This window comes from Aquarana catesbeiana, linkage group LG03 (assembly GCF_042186555.1).
Source record: "Aquarana catesbeiana isolate 2022-GZ linkage group LG03, ASM4218655v1, whole genome shotgun sequence".
Classification (NCBI taxonomy): Eukaryota; Metazoa; Chordata; class Amphibia; order Anura; family Ranidae; genus Aquarana; species Aquarana catesbeiana.
Genome location: NC_133326.1, coordinates 50,416,039 through 50,440,403, shown reverse-complemented (window position 1 = coordinate 50,440,403; position 24,365 = coordinate 50,416,039). Strand labels below are relative to the sequence as shown.

Sequence of the window (24,365 nt, the reverse complement as noted above, 5' to 3'; positions counted from 1 at the left end):
TTGCGGTATAGCACTCTGAATGGACAGCACACTTAGTACGCATGCACAGGTGACATTGCCAGCTGCTACAAATGTGAATATCACCTAAACGGTGCACATTTAAGAGATAGTCACTGTACCTACAGGTAAGTCTGATTACAGGCTTACCTTTAGGTACAAGTGAAAAAGTGAACTTTACCCGTTCCCCTCCCTCTTTCCCTAAACACTTACCTGACTCCTCTCACTGATCCAGCGCCAGCACCACTCCTCTTCTTGATGTAACAGGAGACACGGGCAGCAGCCATAGGCCTCTGATGCTATCAATCACATCCTGTGGGGAGGGAGTGGGGGGCGTGGCTGAGCCGCGCTGTGTGTGTCAATGGATGCACACAGCCTGGCTGGGGAGTGTGCGCATACAGGTGCCCCCTTTTGCAACAGTTGGAAAAAGAAGGCACAGAGAGCACCGGTGGGGGAGTCCAGAAGGGGGCAGGGATCGCTCTGTGCAATACCATGTGACGTCACCGCGTACAGCGGTCACCGGCCAGAAGGACTTTGTTGCAAAGTCTTTTGGTTTAGCTGCAGCTATTGTATACAAAAATGCATGCTTTTCTTTTCAGAAATGTGAGTGTAATCAGTGTGTTGTTAATAAATCTTCATTATTACATACTACAATATGAGTTTTTATATTATATATCAGCAGAGAAACAAAAAAAGGGGGGGTTTTCCGGCGCTCCGCAATATGTGATGTCTAAAGTAAATAGTACAATGGTAGCTATAATAACACATTAAAATAAGGCAGGTAAATTCTAGAATGAAGAGGCAGCCATCCTCAGAGGGTGTCCATTACCTCTGTTGATAATCAATGTTGAAAAAGGAGGGGTGTGGAGGCGCCAACTGTGGTAGCTTGTTTATGCAAAAATAAAAGTTAGTGTAACAATTACACTTACTGGTTCGCAGGGTGGAGGTGTTTCTTTGAGATGGAAAGTGTCCTGGGATGTGCTGTTATCTTGTTTCCGGCTCGGATTTCATTCCTTCAGGCGTCTGGGTGTGGAGTCTGTACACAGGCTGATCCGCTGCATCCAGTGCATGGAAAGCTCCACGCTGACCACTCTGGAGCGCGGAAGAGGAAATGACATCACTGATGCACGGCAAACGTCCAGGCTGGTGTTGGGGATAATGCAGGGATAGTACAGGCTTTGCAGCACATCCCAGGACACTTTCCATCTCAAAGAAACACCCTGCGAACCAGTAAGTGTAATTGTTACACTAACTTTTATTTTTGCATAAACTAGCTACCACAGTTGGCGCCTCCACACCCCTCCTTTTTTCAACATTTATATTATATATGCCCCCTGATACTGTGAGTGGAGTCAAGGTAGCCAAGGTTATCTGAGGCCATTATAACCAGTGTGGATCTGTGTGGGATATATTAAGTCTGGGATATATTCCCTAAAGCGCATTTTGGCTTTTCGTTCATTTGAAAGCTAACAACTTTTGGTAAGTAGTCACTTTTACCTTCATAGTTACATAGTAGGTTGAAAAAAGACACAAATCCATCAAGTCCAACCTATGTGTGTGATTATATGTCAGTATTACATTGTATATCCCTGTATGTTGCGGTCATTCAGGTGCTTACCTAATAGTTTCTTGAAACTATTGATGCTCCCCGCTGAGACCACCGCCTGTGGAAGGGAATTCCACATCCTTGCCGCTCTTACAGTAAAGAACTCTCTACGTAGTTTAAGGTTAAACCTCTTTTCTTCTAATTTTAATGAGTGGCCACGAGTCTTGCTATACTCCCTTCTGCGAAAAAGTTTTCTCCCTATTGTGGGGTCACCAGTACGGTGTTTGTATATTGAAATCATCAATCAAGGAGAGTTTGGGACTTTGAATGAGGCAATTGACAGACAGCTAAATATGATGTATAAAAAAACTTGACACATTTATTGTCATAGAAAAGTCATATAGCATTTGACAGTAAATACACATGTAAAAGCCATTTCATATATATACACATGGATACAATGCAGTTCATATAGATGTAAACTGATATCCCAGCACATTGCAATTACCAATATGTATGTACAATATATAAAAAACTCCATTTGAGCAAATTAGTAGAAGGCATGTAAAACCAAGACACCAGCTGAAATCTATCAGTCATTAGAAAGCAATCCTGCCCCTTGTCAGTGAAAATTAATATCAGCTGGTTCAGGCTCAACTGATGGCCTATAAAAAGGTGTCTCACTACCAAGGTGTCACACAAGAAACATCTCATGATGGGTAAAAGCAAAGCGCTCTCTCAAGACCTTCGCAACCTTATTGTTTCAAAACATACCAATGGCATTGGTTACAGAAAGACTTCTAAACCTCTGAATGTTCCAGTGAGCACTGTTGGGGCCATAATCTGGAATTGGAAATAACACCATTTCACCATAAACCGGCCACGACCAGGTGCTCCTTGCAGGATTCTGACAAAGGAGTGAAAAGAATTATCAGAAGAGTTGTCCAAGAGCAAAGGACCACTTGTGGAGGCTTCAGAAAGACCTGGAATTAGCAGGTACAATTGTTTCAAAGAACAAGTAATGCACTCATTTGTTATGGCCTGTAGGCACGCTCACCACGCAAGACTCCATTGCTGAAGAAAAAGCATGTTGAAGCTTGTTTAAAGTTTATTGCAAGCCTGTCTAAATGTTGCCTGGGAGAGTATAGTCATATGAGACCAAAATGTAACTCTTTGGATACCAAAATACGCACCACGTTTGGAGGTAAAATGGCACTGCACATCACCCCAAAAACATCCCCATACCAACAGCAACATTTGGAGGTGGGAGCATCATGGTGTGGGGCTGTTTTTCAGCATACGGTACTTGCAAACTTCATTTGAGAAAATGTAGTAAAGTAGAAAAAAAAAAAAAAAATCTATAGATATATATCTATAGATATAGATATATATCTATATATGTATATAGATATATATATCTATGTATGTGTGTGTGTGTATATATATATATATATATATATATAGTACACCCCTAAGTGAAAATGTCCAAATTGGGCCCAAAGTGTCAATATTTTGTGTGGCCACCATTATTTTACAGCACTTCCTTTTCCCCTTTTGGGCATGGAGTTCACCAGAGCTTCACAGGTTGCCACTGGAGTCCTCATGGAGCTGGTGGATTTTAGAGACCTTGCGCTCCTCCACCTTCCATTTGAGAATCCCCACAGATGCTCAATAGGGTTTAGGTCTGGAGACATGCTTGGCCAGTCCATCACCTTTACCCTCAGCTTCTTTAGCAAGGCAGTGGTCGTTTTGGAGGTGTGTTTGGGGTCGTTCTCATGTTGGAATACTGCACAGCGGCCCAGTCTGTGAAGGGAGGGGGATCATGCTCTGCTTATTGTATATGTGTGTGTGTAAAACTTTTTTTTTTTTGCTAATTTACTAATTTTCTTAAATGGCGTTTTTTATATATTGTACCTATCGGTAACTGCAATGTGCTGGTATATCAGTTTACGTCTATGAACTGCATTCTATCCATGTGTATATATATATATTATATGAAATGGCTTTTACATATGTATTTACTGTCAAATTCTATATGACATTTCTATGACAATAAATGTCAAGTTTTTTTATACATCATATTTAGCTGTCTGTCAATTGCCTCATTCAAAGTCCCAAAACTCCTTTTACCTAATTTAGAGATGGAGGCACATGTTGATATGTGCCTCTTTTAAAGTCCCACCAAACTCCTCCAATTTACATATACAATATTATGTTTATTAGTTTTGGGGTTTTTAAGGACTTTTTTCATCATTTATAATCACTATACTGTATGTTCATCTTTTTTCACTTGATCATGATAAGCGCTGTACTTTGTTTTGTATTGTGCAATACCATTGCACAGAGCAGGTAAATATTACATCGTTTTTATTTTAATTAAAAAAAAGCATTTACATTCATTTTAAACTGACAGGCTGAAAATGGAAGCTCGTCATCGCGACTAGCTGGACGGGTGACACCGCGTCTAGTTCGTTTTTGTTCATGTTTGATTTCTTAGCCTCCATGTAAGTGTAACTTTTATCCTTTTAATAAAACCACTTGGCTGATTTACACTATGAGGCTTCTCCCTACTTTATGCATGTTATCTGGATGTATGGATCGTATTCCCGTGATGCCATGGAGACATGCTGTCTGAGATATCAACACCTCAGTCATTGATTGCAAGCTTAGCTGTCTATGATCTCTATAATAGAGATCCACTAGTTCCGGTAAGAGCCCAACCTTTTTTCACCAAGGAGCACCTTTTTTCCATATTTTGAGCACCTGGTGTACACGGTGTGGAGGGCCCAACATTTTTATTTTTATCGTTGGCATTTTGCATTTCATTTCCATTGTTTGCATTTTGGACTTTATTTTTGAACATTCAATATTGTATTTTGCACAGCAATTTATGCATGCACATTTAAAAGATTTTTCAATCTTTACTCATTTATTGAAGTTTAAGCACATTCATGTAAGCCTGTGTGCAAGAACAGGGTTTTTTTGTCATTATAGCGATAGATGATCACATCAGCGCACAGCAGTGTTTATTTTTTGTCAAAGTAATAACTCTAAGGCCAATAATAAATAACACCTCACATCTCCTTCAATTCCGCAACATGTCTGGTTGACGAACGGGCGTTCAGAAACGAACTGAAAAGCACAAAATGAAAAACGTGAAAAGAAAAGTGTGAATCAACACTCACCAAACTTCTACTAACACGAAATTAGCAGAAGGAGCCCAAATGGTGTCACTAAAGAGCTGAAAAACCACGTAGTACGTCTAGTACGTCACTACGTTCGTAATTGTTGGCCAACATTTGTGTGACCGTATGTATGCAAGACAAGTTTGAGCCAACACCCTTTGGACAAAATTCCACGGTTTTGTTGGCGGAAAGTTCGATCATGTGTACGAGGCTTTAGATGGCAGCTTCCTAAGCTGTGGGAAGGTCCATCGTGATGCGACAACAGAAAACAACAGAAAGCACAAATTCCAGGTCCAAGTACTAGAATATACTGTATTAGTTAACAGAAGTCCAGGAAGCAACTCGCCTGGGAGCACTAAGAAGTGGTCACAGCAAAGCAGCAGTAGAGTGGTGGACCAAGTGAAGTGTTGGCATGAGTTTAAGGCTGGGTTCACATATGAGACGCATGCGGCTCACAGCAGGGGTCCGCTGCGTCCTGGTTCTATGTTTCAGGTCCGATTTCAGCCTGAATTTTTGACTAAATTCAGACCTGAAAAGGACCAAAAGAAGCACAGCAATTTTGTGCAAGTCGCACCAGACCCGCTGTGGAGATATGTCTACCGGCTCCATAGAAAGCCGGTCAAAATCTCCTCTTTTGCGAATTGGATGCAGCGATCCAATTCACAATGGTGCGAACCCAGCCTAAAGCATGAAAAGAGAAAGGTTTGGTTTTTGCAGAAGGAACTTTTGAAACTGAAGTTGGCATGTGACTGTGAATGCATTCTAGCTTGTTTTTACTGAACAATATTGTGGTGAAGACCAGGAAGAGGAATTATGTTGATCTGATTTATGGCAGGGAATTGAGCCAGCAATGGGAGTGATCTAACCAGGGCTGGACTGTGGCTAACAATTAGTTTTGGCTTAAAGAACACACAAGCCCATATTTCATTACATGACCAACATTTTACTCACAATAATGAAGTCAGAGAAAGCAAACTATTCAATGACAACTTACAGAGTTTGTTCCACTATCAGAATGCTGACTCAGAGCAGCATTTGGGGTCATGTGTAGTGCTGAGTAGCTGCAGCATACGGCTATTTTATTTTATTTTTATAGGTGAGATAATGATAGGATAAGGATGTTCAGATACATCAGAATGTCTGGCAAATGTGTTTTCACTGTGTAGCGCTACCTCCAGAGCAGTGGATTGTTTGGGTCCCCTGCTCCATTGATGACCCACCCTGTACCTGGACCCGAGTGACACGGACTTACCTGTAACTTTATGGTATGATGACATCAGCCACTGCGTTACAACACAGCGCCCGGTGTGCAGTGCGGTCCAGCCTGAAAAGCACAGTGCTCATGCGCCGGTCTTAGCCAAAGCAGTGAATACAATCCCAACATAAGTAACTACAAACAACTGTACCATATACAGAAAACAAGTGTACAATACCTCCCAACTTTTTGAGATGGGAATGAGGGACACCTATCAGCAAAAGTATGCAGGCATAGGACACACCCCTTGCCAAGCCCCCCTAAAGGAGAATTGTACAAAAAACAAGATTGGTTAAACCCACAAGTCCTTTTTTTTACCACTACTATTCCTTTATATTGGCTTTTGGAATTTACAAATGCAGCAATTTAGAAATCAGATGAAAGGTTTAGCGCTGGAAAACACTTTTTGATAGATAGTGCAATTTATGTACAACTATATAGATCAGACCAAAATGAAGGACAAATGAGGAGGAATGAGGGACAGAGGGACATAGCTCCAAATCAGGGACAGTCCCTCGAAATCAGGGACAGTTGGGAGCTATGCAATACAGAAAAATGGTCAGACAGGAATGTTGGTGGCCAGTGAGTACAATATAGAACTATAGTCCTGCCAGTGTTGGGGCCATTTCCTCTCAGCAGAGCTCTTTTTCTCAAATGAGGACGTTTTAATCCTCAGTTCCCATGTCCAGGGCTATCACTACACAACAATGTTGTCATGAGCCCTGGTGGTTTGCAGGTTGGGTCTGCCAGGGGAAGCCCCACACAATGAGCCATAACAAACTAGGGTCATGGGTTTCAAGACACATGGCCCAGGCAGGAGACCTGTCATCATTGCTTGGTGGGCCAACCTTCCTTCTCCCGACCACCATGGTCAAGCCAGTACTTACATTTACTTATTGCTTCCCCAGGTATAGGCCACCATTCATACCACAGAAAGAATGAGACTCTGCTTCTGAATGGAACTTTTTTTTTTATTATGCAACTATGCATCATAACAATTAAAGCGTTTGTTACCCCAACATTTCACATTCCTGATATGTGCCTGCTGTACCATGTACCTGTTTGAGAAAGTCTCCTGTTCTCCTTGTATTGCTTGCTTTATGTGAAATCCCTGATGTTCCTGCTAGTCCACTTGCTTTTCTATTAAAAACTGACCACACTAAGCAGAACACAGTTCTTTAGCTATGCTGTGAACTCAGCCTGCTCTTCTCCAATGATCAGACTTGTTCTGACACGCCCCCACGGCCAAGCCATTCACTGGGAAGCTCAGTGTGCTGCTGCTTCTCCTCCCCACAGCTCTTATGCAGCTGAGAACAGAGGGAATATGATCACTTACAAAAAAGGGGCAAAAGGTATTTATAATGTTTTTTATATCTATCCAAAAATGTTTTTCCTTTCATTTTTATTTTAAACTGAATGGGTTGTTTTACAAGGCGATCGTTTACAATCACTTTAATATAAGCATTGTCTTTAACAATACATTATACATGGTTTAATGTTCTTTGTACTGATAAGGTTCGGGCCTCTTTGCTCCCTTTTTTAGGGTGTTCTCTCAGAAGCGTATTCCAGTTTTCATGTGGGCTTAAATTGTCATTAAACCCAGACTATGAAAAACTGTCATTATAGAGTGAGCATACTCATTAGTCAAAAAGCCACTAAAGCATTCATTCTGTGTAGAGTGAAATATAACTGGTTGATCCTTCCTTTATCTGTTCCTCCCATCTTCTCTTTGTCCCCACTGCAGGCTGAGATTGTGTAGACCAACTGGTGTCCTCTACTGAGCATGCTCATATTTCTTTTCCTTCTATGCTTTTCATTTCCTCCTTTGTCTTATCTGTGCACCCCACATGACTATAGAGTCGCACAGTGGTAAATGACACTCCCCTTCCTCCCTTCTCCTCTATGTCCTCTTACTACTAAACACTATGTGAACGAGCTATAGTATGCTGATTGATTAAATTTACTAAGAAACTCACAAAAACAGTAAGAAAATATATCTAATGTAATTGCTAATAACCTGTAAAGTAAAAAACAGAGCCTTGGATGCAGATACTATCTGAACAAAATGAAAGCTAGTTCCAGTCATCTTTGACTCAACCCCATAGCTCCCAACTGTCCCTGATTTCGAGCGACAGTCCCTGACTTGGGGAAATGTCCCTCTGTCCCTCTTTCTTCCTCATTTTTCCCTAATTTTGGTCTGATCTATATAGTTGTACATAAAATACACTATTTATCTTTCAAACAGTGTTTCCCAGTGCTAAACCTTCCATCCAAATTCTAAATTGCTGCATTTGTAGATTTTAAAAGCCAATATAAAGGAATAGTAGTGGTAAAAAAAAGCCCTTGTGGATGTAACTAATCTTTTTTTTATGTAATTCTCCTTTAAGAGGTAGTGGCATGGGGTGTGTCCTATACCTGCATACTTTTGCCAGTAGGTGTCCCTCATTCCTATCTCAAAATGTTGGGAGGTATGCAACCCACACCATACTATTGCACAAAAAATACATATTTATGTTCAATAAAGATTTATTGGGAACTGTAAAATAGTTTTTTCATATGTATATTCTAATATGAATTCCTCTTAAAGTGCTTTTTTTTTTTTGTAATGTGACTGGCACAGCACCAATCAGGGCTGACCAGACACAGATGTACACTGTAGAGAGAGTACGTCTGCGGAGTAATAGAAGCCCCTCCCAAGGATCTTTCCCTGCAGATGCCAAAGAACAGGGAAAAATCACGTGACCACATTACAGTGCTGCAGCAATAAGGTACTTAGGGGATTAAAAAAAAAAATTAAAAAATACAGTGGCATGATATATATGACCTATGTGAATGAACTATTGCAATGAACACTTCTTTGTTTAGTATCACATTAACCTCCTTTTCAAAACACTAACTAAACTCTTTAGTTCTTGCCTTTGACTTCCAAACACCACCATTCCTTACTATTTTTACTGCAAATGGGAGGACTGTAGAGACCCCAAAAGGGCAAAAGCTAGATTACACTCCTGGCCCAACCTGGGCAGTAGTCAAGTCCTTTTCTTGTAACAATCCACCTGGAAAAGCACCGCTTGTCTGTTGACTAGGGGAATGGAGGTAAGTGCACTATAGAGGTGCCTTTTGTGAAATTTTTAAGTCAATGATTCTCTGGAAAACCTCTATGTTTTGCAAAGGACAAAAACTACAACAATAAACTTGAGCCCATAAAAATGATCTCTGTATCCACATTTAACACGTATTTATTAATCTATCTTCGAAGAGTTTAGAAAATGTAATCTTAGGGAATAAAATATCCTCCATCTTGAAAAAAAATATGTTTTTAAATTAGCGATTTTTTTTTTTCAGTGTTAAGACTTTGGATGTCAAAATCTGCTATTTGTAAATATCATTGTTAACAATTCTCACAAGATATAGTCCAACATGTCCTTATTACAGATATCTTTAAGATACTGGAAACCAGAGGCTGCTGGTGGTATATTTCTGGGGGGTGGAGTGGCAAACGATCCACCCGCGGACCCCCTCTCCAGTCAGTCGGGTCCCAGGCACCCCCCGGTCAGTCACCAGCCCTACACTTATCCTCTCTAGGTCACGGGCTGCGCTTCCAGGTGGCGTCTCCTCCTCCTGGTGCTTCATGGCAGCTTCCCCTGCGTCTCCTCCTCCTCCTGGGCGGTCAATAGGATCGCTTCTCCTCTCAGCCAAGCGGGTGACGGGTTTTAGGACATGCTTCCTGATTGGCCGGGAGGAGAATCAGGAAGACAATAGCGAATATTAATTCGCTATTGTCACACAACTGGATGGGCTCGGGGTGCAGTGCTCTGCGCCCCAAGCCCACCCTTTTTTAAAGCCTATTAGAGCCTCTGGCTGTAATCACATGCTTCTAAAAAAAAAAAAAAAAAAAAAACCCCATTGGAATCCATGCGTCCAGTGCCCCGCATGTAGAATAGGGGGCCAGACACATGGATTAGGGGCTGGCATCCCTGCGCCCTGCATTACGGGCCGCGACTGCTGGAAACAGACATTATCTTTCTGCAAGTCTACTATATATTAACTGAAATATGAATATCCAAAATGAATAATTTGCTGTACTGTAAAGAAGATTATTGTAACAAGAATGAACCAAGGAAATCTCCATGATCGTTACAGGTAGAGCAACCCTGTTGGGAAAATATCCTTTATGTACCCCAACACCTTCCACTGCCACTTTTCTGTTGGTCTTCCCCATCGCAAGGTTATCAGGACTTCAGGTTTCCCAGGAGGCCTGGCGGTACAGCCTTTTAAGAGACCTCTAGTGTCCTACATGCCTCTTAAATTTCATGCTCCTCTGTGCCTCCTGAGTCCTGTGATCCCTATGCCTTTTAGTGTGTCTCCCATTGTGCCCTGTGTCCCTCTTTGTCTCCAAGTGCACCCCGGTGTTTCCAATACCCCCCTGTACACCTCCATGTCTCAAAGTGCATCCACATGTATCCTGATGCATTCAGCATCCCCCTGTGCCTCAAGGAAGCTTCTGTGCACATCCATGACTCCTGTGGACCCAAGCAGCCTCCTTGGCTCGGAAGGCTCCAAGTACACCTCATGCACTTTGATGCCTCCAGCACACTCCCATAGCTCCCAGCTGTCCCCAATTTTGAGGGACTGTCCCTCATTCGAAAAAAAGTCCCCCCGTCCCTCTTTCCTCCTCATTTGTCCCTCATTTTGGTCTGATTTATATAGTTGTATATAAAATGCATGACTTATCTATTAAAAAGTGTTTTACAATGCTAAAACTTTCATCCAATTTCTAAATTTCTGTATTTGTAAATTTCAAAAATGAATATAAAGGAATAGCAGTGGTAAAAAGCACTTGTGAGTTCAACCAATCTTTTTTTTGTACAATTCTTTAATAGAGAATACAGAATATTCTATTAATCCCAAAGGGAAATTGTTGTGACACAGACAGACTTAACAAAGACAATAAGATCACAACAATAAACTGAACCAGATACAAAAACACAACACAGTTACCAATAACAGCCATTAGCACTAAATAAACACATTAAAACTACATTACAAATAAAACATCCATACAATTAAAATACAATATAGAATAAATAACACACAATCAAACCACCAAGTGCAAATAATACACCACTTTCTCTAACACCACCCCAAATAATAACCAACACAATACCAGCATCCTATAAAAACAACACAAAATTCTGATCATAAACCAGAATTAAATCTTCACCTCCAGCCCTCACAGAGAAGAATGATGTCCTGTTTCGCTCTGTGGTGCATTGTGTGTGTAACAATCTGTCACTGATGGTACTCCGCAGACTGACCAGCGTATTGTGGAGTGGGTGGGAGTTGTCCAAGATTAAACGTAACTTAAACAACATTCTCTTCTCCAACACTGTTGGATTGAAATTTTTTAAATCTTTTACAACAACATCATTGGCCTTGTGAATCAGTTTGTTGAGTCTATTGGTGTCGGACACCCTAAGCCTGCTTCCCCAGCATGCCACTGCATACAGGAGAGGGCTGGCCACCACAGACTCATAAAACATCTTCATTATCATCCGGCAGATGTTAAAGGACCTCAGTTTCCCCAAAAAAGTAGAGGCAGCTCTGGCCCTTCCTATAGAGCACCTCAATGTTCTTGCTCCAGTCCAGCTTATTATCTATGTGTCCTATGCCTACATACTTTTGCTAATAGGTGACCCTGCTTCCCATCTCAGAAAGTTGGGAAATATGCACTCCTGTATCTCCAGCACACTTCTGCGCACCTCAGTGACTCCTGTGGGCCCATGTAGCCTTCAAGTGCACCATTGTGCACTTGAAGGCTACCTCCTGATTTCCAGGGGCATTGGACAGGTATGTTATATGTATAGTTACATTGGTCCAAGCTGGACTAATATATAGCTGTGTAGAATATATCCATACCTGGAATTCTTATCCAAAGACACTGGGTACCATTCAACCCAGAATACTGAAGAGTGAATGAAAGGTACTACAGGGGACAACTCTGGATTGAAAGCGAGTACTACAGCCAGAGCTTTCATTTATTTTAATTTTTTTCATATGACATTAATAACAAAATCTGGCATTTAAAGCAGAACTTCAAGCAAAAGGGGAAATTCCGCTTGCTTGCAGTCTCCCTCCCTCCACTGCCACGTTTGGCACTTTTTGGAGGGGAGGGAGGAAAGCAGCGGGTACCTGGTTTTTCACTGATCTGAGCCAGAAGTTCGACCCCCTCCTTCCCCTTTCTGGGACACATCACAGGTCCCAGAAGACTACAGGACCATTCACAAGGCGCTCATGCGCAGTAGAAGGCCTGTTACCCTTACTTGAGATGCCAGCGCCTGCACCCAAAGCCAATTGAAGAATTGGCTTGGGTGAGGACATCCCTGATTCCCCTGGACAGGTAAGTGTACAGTATTTGTAGATGCTGACATTAATTTTTTTTTGGGGGGGGGGGGGGGGGGCTGGAGCTCCTCTTTCATAATAATTCACTCTCATGACTGCATAATATGACCGTTATTATGTAGTTACTATGTGTATCAATTTATGTATTTAGTTCATTGACAAAATATAGACATTACCTACTATTGGGCCCATTTGCTGACAATTTTAATTCTGTTTGGAACTCCCCTTTATCTGCCTTCCATATATAATGAAACCAAATTGCTAATGATACATTCAGTTCCACTTCTTCATTTTCTCAGCTTTTCCTCTTTTTCTCTTTCCTAGACCTGGTCCACGATGGTCACTCAGACAGACAACCTGAGTCACATGTTACGGAATCATTCAGACACTTTGAATTCCGGACCTTTGAAGAAGCTCTCTGACCTCATTCGGGAAAAACAGCAGCTGAAAAAGTCATATGGAGAACAGTGGCAACTTCTCAACCAGGATTATGTGAAGGTGATGAATTTCATGTGCTTGGAAAGTTGATTCACTGCAGTCATTATTATTGTTTTATGGCAGTCTTGACTTTCCACTGAATGATTAGAAGTGTGGTACGAGGCATATTATGCTGGCACCATCTCTGTTCCCATCTAGAAAATAACAAGCTGCATTCCATCAGTCTTAAAGCTGAAATCCAGGCACCTATAACAAAAAAAAAAAATGGAACTCACTTACTGTATGTATTCATTAATATATGAAAGTGAGTCTTTAATTATTCACACTTGCTATAATAGTCTTTAAGCTCCATGCACACAGGGCATTTGCCCAGCTCTTCTAAATGCCTTTCCTCCTGACAGCAGCGTTTTGGCAGAAAAAACGCCTGAGGCGCGTAAACACGTCTAGATGCTTTTAGGTGCATCAAGTGCTTGGAAATTGATTCATTTCTTTGGCCAGAATAATAATTTATTCTGGCCATTTAAATTAATTAACGCTCAGGTGCATGACGAAAAAATGCGTTTAGTTTTGTTTCGATTCGTTAATGAATTATTTAATTTAATTAAATTTGGTTGTTTCATTCAATTCGTATTCGGGATTTGTATTTGGAAATTTGTATTTTGTTTTATGTCTTCTCTTTTTTTTTTTTTTAGATTAGAAACCTTTGAATCTATAAATTTTGAGACGGTCGAATCGAAAAAATTTATATATTTTTTCGGTTCGAATGCAGCAAAGTGAACAAACAAAAGAAAAATCTTCATCAAATGATTACAATGACTCTTTAAATCACCTTTTGGCTTAACAAAAACAGCATTATTTCAAAATGGTACTCTAATAACACAAACAGTCTTTGATTTCAGAAATATTTTTACAGTTCAAATTCGATTGGAATTTGATGTATAATTAGATTAGAATTTCAGAAATTCAGACAAATTTTGCTTCGTTATTTGGAGCATTCCGGTAACTTTGTGTACACTGTGTTCAGGTATTTGGACATATCCGAATCTCCGAATAACCAAAAATTTGTCCAAATAGTTATTCGGAACGAAACGAACATGTCAATGATGCGCCTCTGCAAAAAAACGCTGCTGCTCCTGGACACGCTATCTGTGGGTTTTTCCTGGCTTCCCCTCCTCTACTAAATTAAAATAAAATAGTAAAAAAATAATAAAAAAATAAAATAACAAAAATCAAAACAAAACAAAAACGACTGACACCGTCTACTGCCCTGCTGACACCAACCTCTGCCCTACTGACATGTTCACTGCCCTACTGACATGTCCACACACTGTCCACTGCTCTTATGACTGACTACTTTTAGGTAGGCAAAATTTATATTTTTACAGTGACCTTTGTTTTATCATAGTATTTAGTTAGGCCTTACTAGTTAGTTTCTTGAAAAAAAAAAAAAAAAGATGCCAAACTCTGATGATCTTTGGTCTCTTACATGTTCTTCAGGTTGATCTCCGCTTTTCAAAGGTTTCAAAGGCCTACCCAGGGTATTCAAAAGATTTGGAGAGGTATGTCAAAATGTGGACAGTTTCTCCAAAATCTTATGAATTACCCTTTCATTATGTAAATAAACATTTGAATAAACTCTTTAGCCACTTGGAGTATCTTGGCGCGCGGTGGGAGTATCTTGGCAGGCGGTGGAAGCGGTGGGTGTTAGTAGGTAGGTCAGCTTTTGCGTCGGGGCCCACCAGCTTCAAGCTACCTGTGGCTGAGAGACAAAGCAAAAATCTTTTTTTTCCGAGGGCATATACAAGCTTGTGGAAGGCTGGAACAAGTGCATTGAAAAGTGCATTATCAAAAGTATCTACTGTTGATAATTATTGACTCACCCTTGTATATTTGAAATGTAGTTGGCATAGATATCTGAATTCTCGTTTCATTTTAATTCAATCCCATACTCAGTAGCACTCATACTGATTTGTCAAGTTCAACATTGTAGCCATACTTACAGAGAAGAGCACAGGAATGACAGCATTCATGTCCTTGTGTTCCTTCACTATCTAAATTGGGGATGGGTCTTTGACCAACCTGAATTGGTTTGAAAGTGATTGTAAAGTCTTTTTTTTTTCTATTAAAATAACAAACATGTTATACTTACCTGCTCTGTGAAATGGTTTTGCACAGGGCAGCCCAGAACCTCCTCTTCTCGGCTCTCTCGCTGGCTCTCCTGGCCCCTCTCCCCTGCCAAGTGCCCCCACAGCAAGGAGCTTGCTATGGGGGCTCCCGAGATGAGCTGCAGCTCCATGCATCCATTCAGACATGGAGCAGCAGTTCGGCCCTGCCCCCCTCTCTCTCCTGATTGGCTAACTGAGTTTGATTGACTGCCTCAGCCAATCAGGAAGGAGAGTCCCGGACGGCTGAGGCACTTGTGGACATCGCTGGATTGAGATGGGGCTTAGGTAAATATTCGGGGGCCTGCTGCACACAGGTTTTTTTTCGTAATGCATAGAATGTATAAGGATACAAAAAAACCTTCTGCCTTTAAACCACCTTAAGTGATATTAAACCCAAAAACTAAAATTGTATATATTGCAGCTTGCCAATCCTTAAAGAGGAAGTAAACTCCCTCTGCTGACATGTGCCTATTGGTAAGCCTGTAATGAGTCTTACCTATAGGTAGAGAAAATATCTCCTAAACCTGTACAGTTTAGGAGATATTTACACACCGGTGACATCACCGGTGCATGTGCTCTGAACGAACGGCCCATGGGTGCCGGCCCTTCTGAGCCCCGTGCCGTGAACGGCGGATCCCACGCACATGTGCAGGAATGACGTCATTGTGGCTCCCGCCAATCACAGCACCGGAGCCCATGAACCCGGAAGAAACTCTGGGGAAGATGTTGGCTGTGTAAGTGGTGTGGGGGGACTGCTGCAACAGCTTTGTTCTAAGGTTTTTTTTTTCACCTGGTGATCCAGCCAGTTAACATGCTTCCCGACTTAGGGTTTCTCCACTCTGGATAAAGGGCCAGTGGAGACACCTTGAGATACATGAATAGAGCATTCAAAAGTTAAAAATCATATATAATGATACAGAGTATACAGAGAGCCCTTGTGCGTCACTATTGACGCACAAGGGCTCACTGTATACTCTGTATCATTATTATATATGATTTTTAACTTTTGAATGCTCTGTTCATGTATTGTAGTTTCTCAATAAACATTGTTATTTTTCTATACTTCGTTATTGTTTCTTATGACTTGAAAGTCCGACCTAGGGATACTTAACAAGTATCCCTTCCTTTTTGTCTCCCTCTAACTTACGGATGTGGCTATGTGAGTGCCCTCTTTCTTATTTGATCTTTTAAAACCCTTTTACAGTAACAGCGCGGCCGCGCTAGTGGTAAACTGTTGTTAGTCTTTGCGGTGCTTCACCGTAGTTTTAGCGGAGCTTTTCCGCTGCTAGCCAGGCGGTTTTAACCCCCGCTGGCAGCTGAAGAAGAAAGGGTTAATAGCACCTGTGTATCGCCACTGCCGAAGCGCTTTTTAGGTGCTTCGGCAGCGCTGCCCATTCATTTCAATGGGCAGGGGCAGTGGAGGAGCGGTGTATACACCGCTCCTCCACCACCCCAAAGATGCTGCTTGCAGAACTTTTTCTAACTCGGGCTTGGGGTGGCAGGGGAGGTGTTTTTCAGATGCTTTAAAGGCGCTATCTTTAGCCCTTTAGCGCCTGAAAAACTCCTCCGTGTCAAAGGGGTCTTGGGCCTTATTCACACCTATGCAGGTTGCAGTTTGCATATTGCAGGTGGATTTTGCGTATTTCAATACATGCTTTTCATCCATTGAAGTCTATGGAACCAAAAACCAGAAAAAATCCAAGGCCCTTTCTTTAAAATGCATAGTTGTGTACTACATCGATAGGAAACCATGTTAAATGGACTGTAGTGTGTGTCTGCAGAACTGAAAACACGCTAAAAAAAGCATGGGTGTGAACCAGACCTAAGGCAGTTACAACAACAATTTCTTCCCTTTTGGGATAAAGGTTTTACATAAAAGAATAAAAGCTGACCACTGGTTTGAAAAATACCAAACACACTGGCAGCATCTCCAGGTGAAAATAAAGGAAAAATGAAAACTAATGCAGGCGCTACATCTAAGAATTAATAAGTGGCAATATATTTTTTTGTTTTGGGGTTTAATTTCACTGGCAGTCAGCAACTAGGCTATGTGGTCTGGCAGGGGTACCTGGATGATAAGACTGGCTGAACAGGGTTACAAATCTTTCATATATATATTTGCTTTGTGCATTATAAAGTCACGTGACATGTGACGCAACGCGTCGGGAGGAACCAGTGATGTCATCTGAGACACATTGTCAGCGGTGAGAGGAAGGAAAAACGAAACCGATCCTGATTGTTTCACAAGTGCTGTTTATCTTGCCAGTAACGTGAGTGAATATGCTGCGGATGCAGATGACCTTTTAAATAGTAGCTTCACTGCGCAATGATATATTTCTTTCTTTCTTTTGTCTTTGTATCACATAACAACGAAATGGGAGGATTGTAAATTCATCATCTATAAGCCTCAGTAATTACAGGGCAGAGACCTACAGCCCCATCTAAATTGTTTGATTGAAGCAATTGACAATAGCGTTTATGATGGAAGTTTTTCCTCTGAACATACAGAGAACATTTGTTGCTATGTAAAAGGATTGAGACACATCATTTTTTACTGGTTATTTTTTGTCTGAATTTGTCCTAGAGGTTTATTATGAAGGCAGCTATGAATTTTTAATTTAAGCTTTGATTTTTATTTTAAGCTCTAATTTGATTGTGGATCACTTATTACATATTTTATTGTCACACATATTTTTATTGTCACGGTATATTATATGCTTAATACTATTTTAATAGGAAGTTATTTATTAGCGCACTTATATATATTCTCAATATACAGTAGGCTGTGCTTCAAATAATACAGTGGTACCTTGGATTACGAGCATAATTTGTTCCAGAAGAATGCTTGTAATCCAAAGCACTTGTATTTCAAAGCGAGTTTCCCCATAGGAATCAATGGAAACTCGATAATTCGTTCCACAGTGACTGCTATTGCAGTACCGCATGTGGCCAGAGGTTGGGGGGCAGAGACATTCGGGAACACTCGGAGACCGATCTGAGCCACTCGGATGCACTCAGAGAGGCTCAGACTTACCAGGGAACAGAGTGTTTCCGAGTGTCTCCAAGTGTCACCGGCACCCCCGTACCTCTGGCCAAATGCGGTACTGCACACCCCAGAGGCTTGAATCCAACGCTCGCAAACTGAGTCAGGATTTTTAAACCCCGTTACTCGCAATCCGAGGCATTACTGTATAGGGTAGGTAGTTCTCGGTAGTCCTGGACAGACTCCATACATTTTTGGACCTAACAAATCTAAAATGTGACATTGCATAATTTTATGTTATTTTTACAGTGTGTCAGTAATTTTACTTATGCATTGAGCCCATGGTGTTCTCTGATGACTTTGGCTTAGGGATTTAGGTACTTAGGTAGACAAAATATTTTCTGTATATATGTAAAAACTTGTTTTATTGTTACACATTAGACAACACAACAGGAGATAGAAAATCTGAAGGCTCAATACCGCACTAAAGTAAAAGATACGTTACAAGCCAAAAGAAAGTACCTAGATGCAAGTAAAGGTGAGTAAATTGCATTTTGGAAACATTGCTTTTTTGTTTAAGTCTCTCATTTAATCATTTTCTCCCAGTAGCAAATTTAGGATTGACTTATTTAAAGACGTTATAAATCTTCTCACCTGCACCTTGAGTTTTTCACCTACATATGATGTGTATTGATCGTGTAGTTTCATGGTGTCATTTGTTGCCCCATACACAGGCTATAGTAGAGTAAATTTTCACATTCCAGTGTCAATAGTTTCTGTTTGTGTTTAGACATAAGGCATACGTCATGCCATTGCAAAGGTTACTACATGAGCCCTGTCTGTAGTCTAAGAACTGACACTTCCTGTGAAAAAACGATATACTGTGGAACCTCGGATTGCGAGTAACGTGGTTAAGGAGCGTTTCCGCAATACGAGCACTGTATTTTTAAAAATCATAACTCGGTTTGCAAGTGTTGTTTCGCAAACGAACATGATTCAGGTCAAAGCGGTGTGCAGTACCGCTTTTGGCCTGAGGTGGGGGGGGGGGGCGCCAGAACCAAGCAGAGCCAAACGTCATCGATCGCAGCCGATCGGTGCCGTTCGGAAATTCACGGAAAGGCCCGAGGACAGCATGGCTGACCTCGGCAAATCTCGGGTAGGAAGTCTTTCCGAGGTTTGCCAAGGTCAGCTGAAGTGTCCTCGGGCCTTTTCGGCCATTTCCGAGGCTCTCCGGTGCCCCGCCGCCTCTGGCCACATGTGGTATTGCATCCCATTGAAGTCAATGCGGAACAAATTATTTTTGTTTCCATTGACTTCAATGGGAAAACTCGCTTTGATATGCGAGTACTTTGGATTACGAGCATAGTCCTGAAACGGATTATGCTCGTAATCCAAGGTTCCACTGTATCCCACAGTCCTGGGTCTTTAGTCTAGTGCTCTGCAGGTGAGAGCTAAAGAGTAATTACGTCTGACACAAACACAAACAGGCAGAGCAATTACGGTAACAGAGAGATAACCATGCAGTCCTTTATCAGATTGGCACTCCCACATTTGTGACACAACATAGAGGAAATGGCAAGGCTTGGATTGGATGCTGTATGACCCGAAACAAGAAGTTGCCTGTCCCTATAGCAAACATGGACAAGCTAGGTAAATGAATACATTGACATAGGGGAGTGAATCAGCCATGACATTACAAACTTCAGCCACAACACATGAGACCATCATTACAAGGCAAACAGACAACACCAAATATAAAGGCACTAATACCTAGTTACAGTGAATCTAAACTGTATCTGAGCACCACAAACTGAAAATGCTATATAATTAATTTGTAATATTTAAAACAAACTCCCCCATCCATCCATGCCTCCATGGTTTATTTTCTTGAGAATTCATTTTGAAAAACACCCCACTTGCATTTCTAGCTGGAGCCATCTTGAGTAAGGGCAGATGATTCATGTAGCATCTACTTCCTGGAATCCATCTGCCCTTAGGTCAAGCATGCAGACAGGAGGGTGTGCTTAGGTGAGAAAACCCCTCCCCCACATGAGAAGAGAAAAAAGAATGTCCATGTGGACTCATGACATGTATGATATCATTTTGGCCTAGGCAAGAAACCAGGAAGCAACTGAAGAAATGTAAAAAAAAATTAAATATACTATACCATCCTATATATTTACTACGGCTAACAGCAAGGAATAAAAATAGTCAATGTCATTTGAAAGTGTTAGTTCCCCTTTAAAACAACAAAAACATTTCAAAGTGTACAGTACAGGGGACATTGTCACGGACACCAAAAATGACAGCTTGAAATATTTATATTATATCAGTCGGTGGATTTTTTCCAAATCCATTTTTTTCTTTTATCTCTCATACTATTTTTATGTTTTCCATTATGTGCAGATGCCCAAAACTGTAGAATTCTTTCGTATTTTTTTCTTCAGCTTCCTCGCCATATTCCATTTGAACTCTCCTAACCTGTGATTTTCCTTTATTGCCTTCTCACAGTTCTCATATCCTGTGTGATAATCTCCATATGGCATATTTTTATACCAGGTTTTATATAGCTTTTGTATGCTATAGAACTTAATGTCACAAGCATTTCTTATTTAATTATTAGTGTTGAAATCCAGGCCAGTAGATAAATACATGGTTGAAACCCATGTATTTGAACTGGCTTACCCGCCAAAGTGTTTGTCATTTTATTTAACCACTTGACCCCTGGAAGATTTACCCCCCCTTCATGACCAGGCCATTTTTTGCGATACGGCACTGCGTTATTTTAACTGACAATTGTGTGGGCGTGAGAAGCTGTACCTAAATAAAATGTATGTCCTTTTTTTCCTACAAATAGAGTTTTCTTTCGGTGGTATTTGATCACCTCTGCGGTTTTTCTTTTTTGCGCTATAAACATAAAAAGACCAACATTTTTGAGAAAAAAACACATCCAGTAGAAAAGTGTAAAAAAATCGAATTTCTTCAACAATTTAGGTCCATATATATTCTGCTACATGTTTTTGGTAAAAAAAAATCCAAATAAATGTATATTGATTGGTTTGCGCAAAAGTTATAACGTCTACAAACTATGGGATATATTTATGGAATTTCTGTTTATTTTGTATTTTTTACTAGTAATGGCGGCAATCAGTGACTGCGGTATTGCGGCGGACAAATTAGACACTAACTGACACTTTTGACTCTTTTTGGGGCCAGTGACGCTAATACAGTGATCAATGCTAAAAATATGCACTGTCACTGTACTAATCACACTGGCTGGGAAAGGTTTAACATCAGGGGCAATCAAAGGGTTAACTGTGTGCCTAACCATGTGTTTTCTCACTGTGGGGGAGGTGCTTTTACTAGGGGAAGGCATTGATCCATATTCCTGCCCTACCTACTGAGATTTACATATGCAGATCACCGTTCTGGCTCACTGACTAATGATCGACGGGTGTCGGTGGACATCAAGTCTGCGGTACCCGCAGATCAGCTCCCGCTGTGTCTAATCCCAGCAGGAGTGGGTCGCCGGCGGCGCATATGCGTGCTCCAGACCCGGAAGTTCAGGATCACGTACTAGGTACATGATCCTGCGCAGAAGAGCCGCCTTGCCACTGTATATATTTCAGTATTCAGTCGGCAAACTGTTAAAGCAGTTGTAAGGTTAAACCTATTTTTTTTACTGAAATAAAAAAAGATGTTATATTTACCAACTCTGTGCAAGAGTATTGCACAGAGTGGCGCCAAACTTCCTCTTCTGGGGTCCCCCACCAGCTCCTCCTTTTCTCCGTGAGCCACCAAAGGAGGCCACTTCCTATGGTGGCTGGTGGCACACATTTGGGCTGACTTCTGAGCTGCACTATGTGCGTCCAAAGACACACGTGGTGCAGTTCAAGCCCTGCCTCCCGTTCTCTGCTTACAGGATTTTACTGACAGCAGCAGGAGCCAATCTCTCCCACTGCTCTCACCCACGCTTTTGAAAGTGGGGAGAGAAGACCTACAGACAAGCACAGTGCTGGATTGATACAGGACTCAGGTAAGTATTTTACCCTAAAGTGTTACTAAACTGAGGACCCTGCATTCGCTATATCTGGTCTCCCACAGTACACAGAACATGGAAATGCAATTATTTTAGTAAATATAATCTGCTAAATACCTTTTCTCATCAGCATTATGTAGCAGTCTTGTGGTTTCTATCATCGTCTGGTCGAGCACTGGTTAAAGCTTGTAGGAGGAGTTTTTTGACTGTCCTGTGAGGCTGCATGACCCCTGACCCTCCGTGTGGACAGTGCTTATTGTTCCTGCGCCAATCACATGCACCCTCCCCAAAAAAAAAAAAAACCTCTAGCACTTCACACCAAACTGAGCATGTGCAGGGTGCCCCCAAGGCTCTGTTCTATCAGAGGATGGATTGGGGACAGTGTAAGAAGGGGAGGATCAGACAGCCTTTTTGCACATTGCGGAGGATTAACCCCTTAGCTTCCATAGTGAGTATAACAAGCATTCTTTACTGCATAAACAGATGGATTTTACTGTTGTGGGCTTAGTAACACTTTAACCACTTGCTGACCGCCTACCATATTTACTGTGACAGGTCTGCTCTATTGCGTGAAATCACCTACCGGTACGTCATTTCGTGCAATAGCCACTGGGGGGCGCATAGTTGTGGTCACCCGCTGACTGGACACAGGGGATGCCAATCAGTGGGTCCGGTGGACTCGATGTCTGCCGGCCACCCACGATCGTTCCTGGGAGAGGCAGAATGACGATCTTCCTATGTAAACAAGGCAGATCACCATTCTGACGATGGAGATCTTTTGATCCTGCTAAGCATTTTTTTTTCAGCCGGCGATTCTCTTTCTCATAAAAGCAATCCAAGTGGCTGATTAGCTGCTCACCTAGGGCATGACAGCGATCACTGACTGATCACTGTTTCTCTGGCTTACCGTTCTTTTCTGGCAGTTTTTGTAGTGACACTTTTGCAGTAAAATATCAGCATTTTTTGCTAGAAAATTACTTAGAACCCCCAAACATTATATATATTTTTTTAGCAGAGACCCCTATAGAATAAAATGACAGAAAAAAAACCACAATACATAACTCAAGTTTTTGGTAAAATATAAAATGTTATGCTGAGTAAATAGATGCCAAACATGTAAAACTTTAACCACTAGCCAGCCAGCGCACGACGATATATGTCGGCACAATGGCACACCTGGGCAAATGGGCGTACAGGTAAGATACGGCATTGTGGGCATGCGCATGCCGCTGTGTGTTCCGTGACCGTGCCCGCGATCTCCACTGGGGGCCCGCGTAAACAAGGCATTTCCCTGTTCTGCCTAGTGATGTGACAGGGATCTACTGCTTCCTGTCAGTGATCGCTGTCATGTCCTAGGTAGCCCATCCCTCCCACAGTTAGAACATCTCCCTAGGACACACTTAACCCCTTGATCGCCCCCTAGTGTTTAACCCCTTCACTGCCAGTGTCATTTACACAGTAATCAGTGCATTTTTATAGCACTGATCGCTGTATAAATGACAATGGTCCCAAAATGGTGTCAAAAGTGTCCGATGTGTCTGCCATAATGTTGCAGTCATGATAAAAATCGCAGATTTCCGCCATTACTGATAAAAAAAAATTAATAATAAAAATGCTATAAATCTATCCCCTATTTTGTAGACGCGATAACTTTTGCGCAAACCAATCAATGTACGCTTATTGCCATTTTTTTTACCAAAAATATGTAGAAGAATACATATTGGCCTAAACTGAGAAAAAAATATAATTTTTTTATATTGGGGATATTTATTATAGCAAAATGTAAAAAATATTGCTTTTTTTTCAAAATTGACGCTCTTTTTTTTATAGCGCAAAAAAATAAAAACCGCAGAGGTGATCAAATACCACCAAAAGAAAGCTCTATTTGTGGGAAAAAAAGGATGTCAATTTTGCTTGGGTGCGACATCGCACGTCCGTGCAATTGTCAGTTAGAGCGACGCAGTGCCGTATCGCAAAAAGTGCTCTGGTCAGGAAGGGGGTAAGTTCTTCCGGGGCTGAAGTGGTTAAAGGATCTTTTACTGATGGAATAGCCACCCAGCACTGTCCTACCCAGTATCAGGACAAATTTGTCTAGCACCCAGGGCAAGGATGTGGATTTGCACCCTCTCTCAGACCGTTAATGCATGCCGTAGCATTGGTTTACTGCCCTTTGTCCATTCTCTTTCCCCTTGTTCCCCTTGCCCTTTGTCCATTCTCTGCCCTTCCTGCCCTCCCCTTGTCCCAGCTCTGATCCTACCATACCTGGTGTGAACAGACCCTTGGACAGCGCTCGTAGGTCCTCGACCTGTCTGCCAACTACATAGTATTATAGCAATACAGCTTGATGCCAGATAC

The 24,365-nt window shown here is 41.5% G+C and overlaps 1 protein-coding gene across 1 annotated transcript in view; it reads left to right on the top strand.

Annotated features, from left to right (window-relative positions):
* FES (FES proto-oncogene, tyrosine kinase) overlaps nt 1–24,365 on the top strand; it is a 235,336-nt gene that overhangs the window by 68,066 nt on the left and 142,905 nt on the right. Inside the window, exons 3-4 of the mRNA XM_073618513.1 lie at nt 12,710–12,883; nt 18,413–18,509. Coding sequence (XP_073474614.1) covers nt 12,710–12,883; nt 18,413–18,509 — 271 coding nt within the window. The remainder of the gene's footprint in view (nt 1–12,709; nt 12,884–18,412; nt 18,510–24,365) is intronic.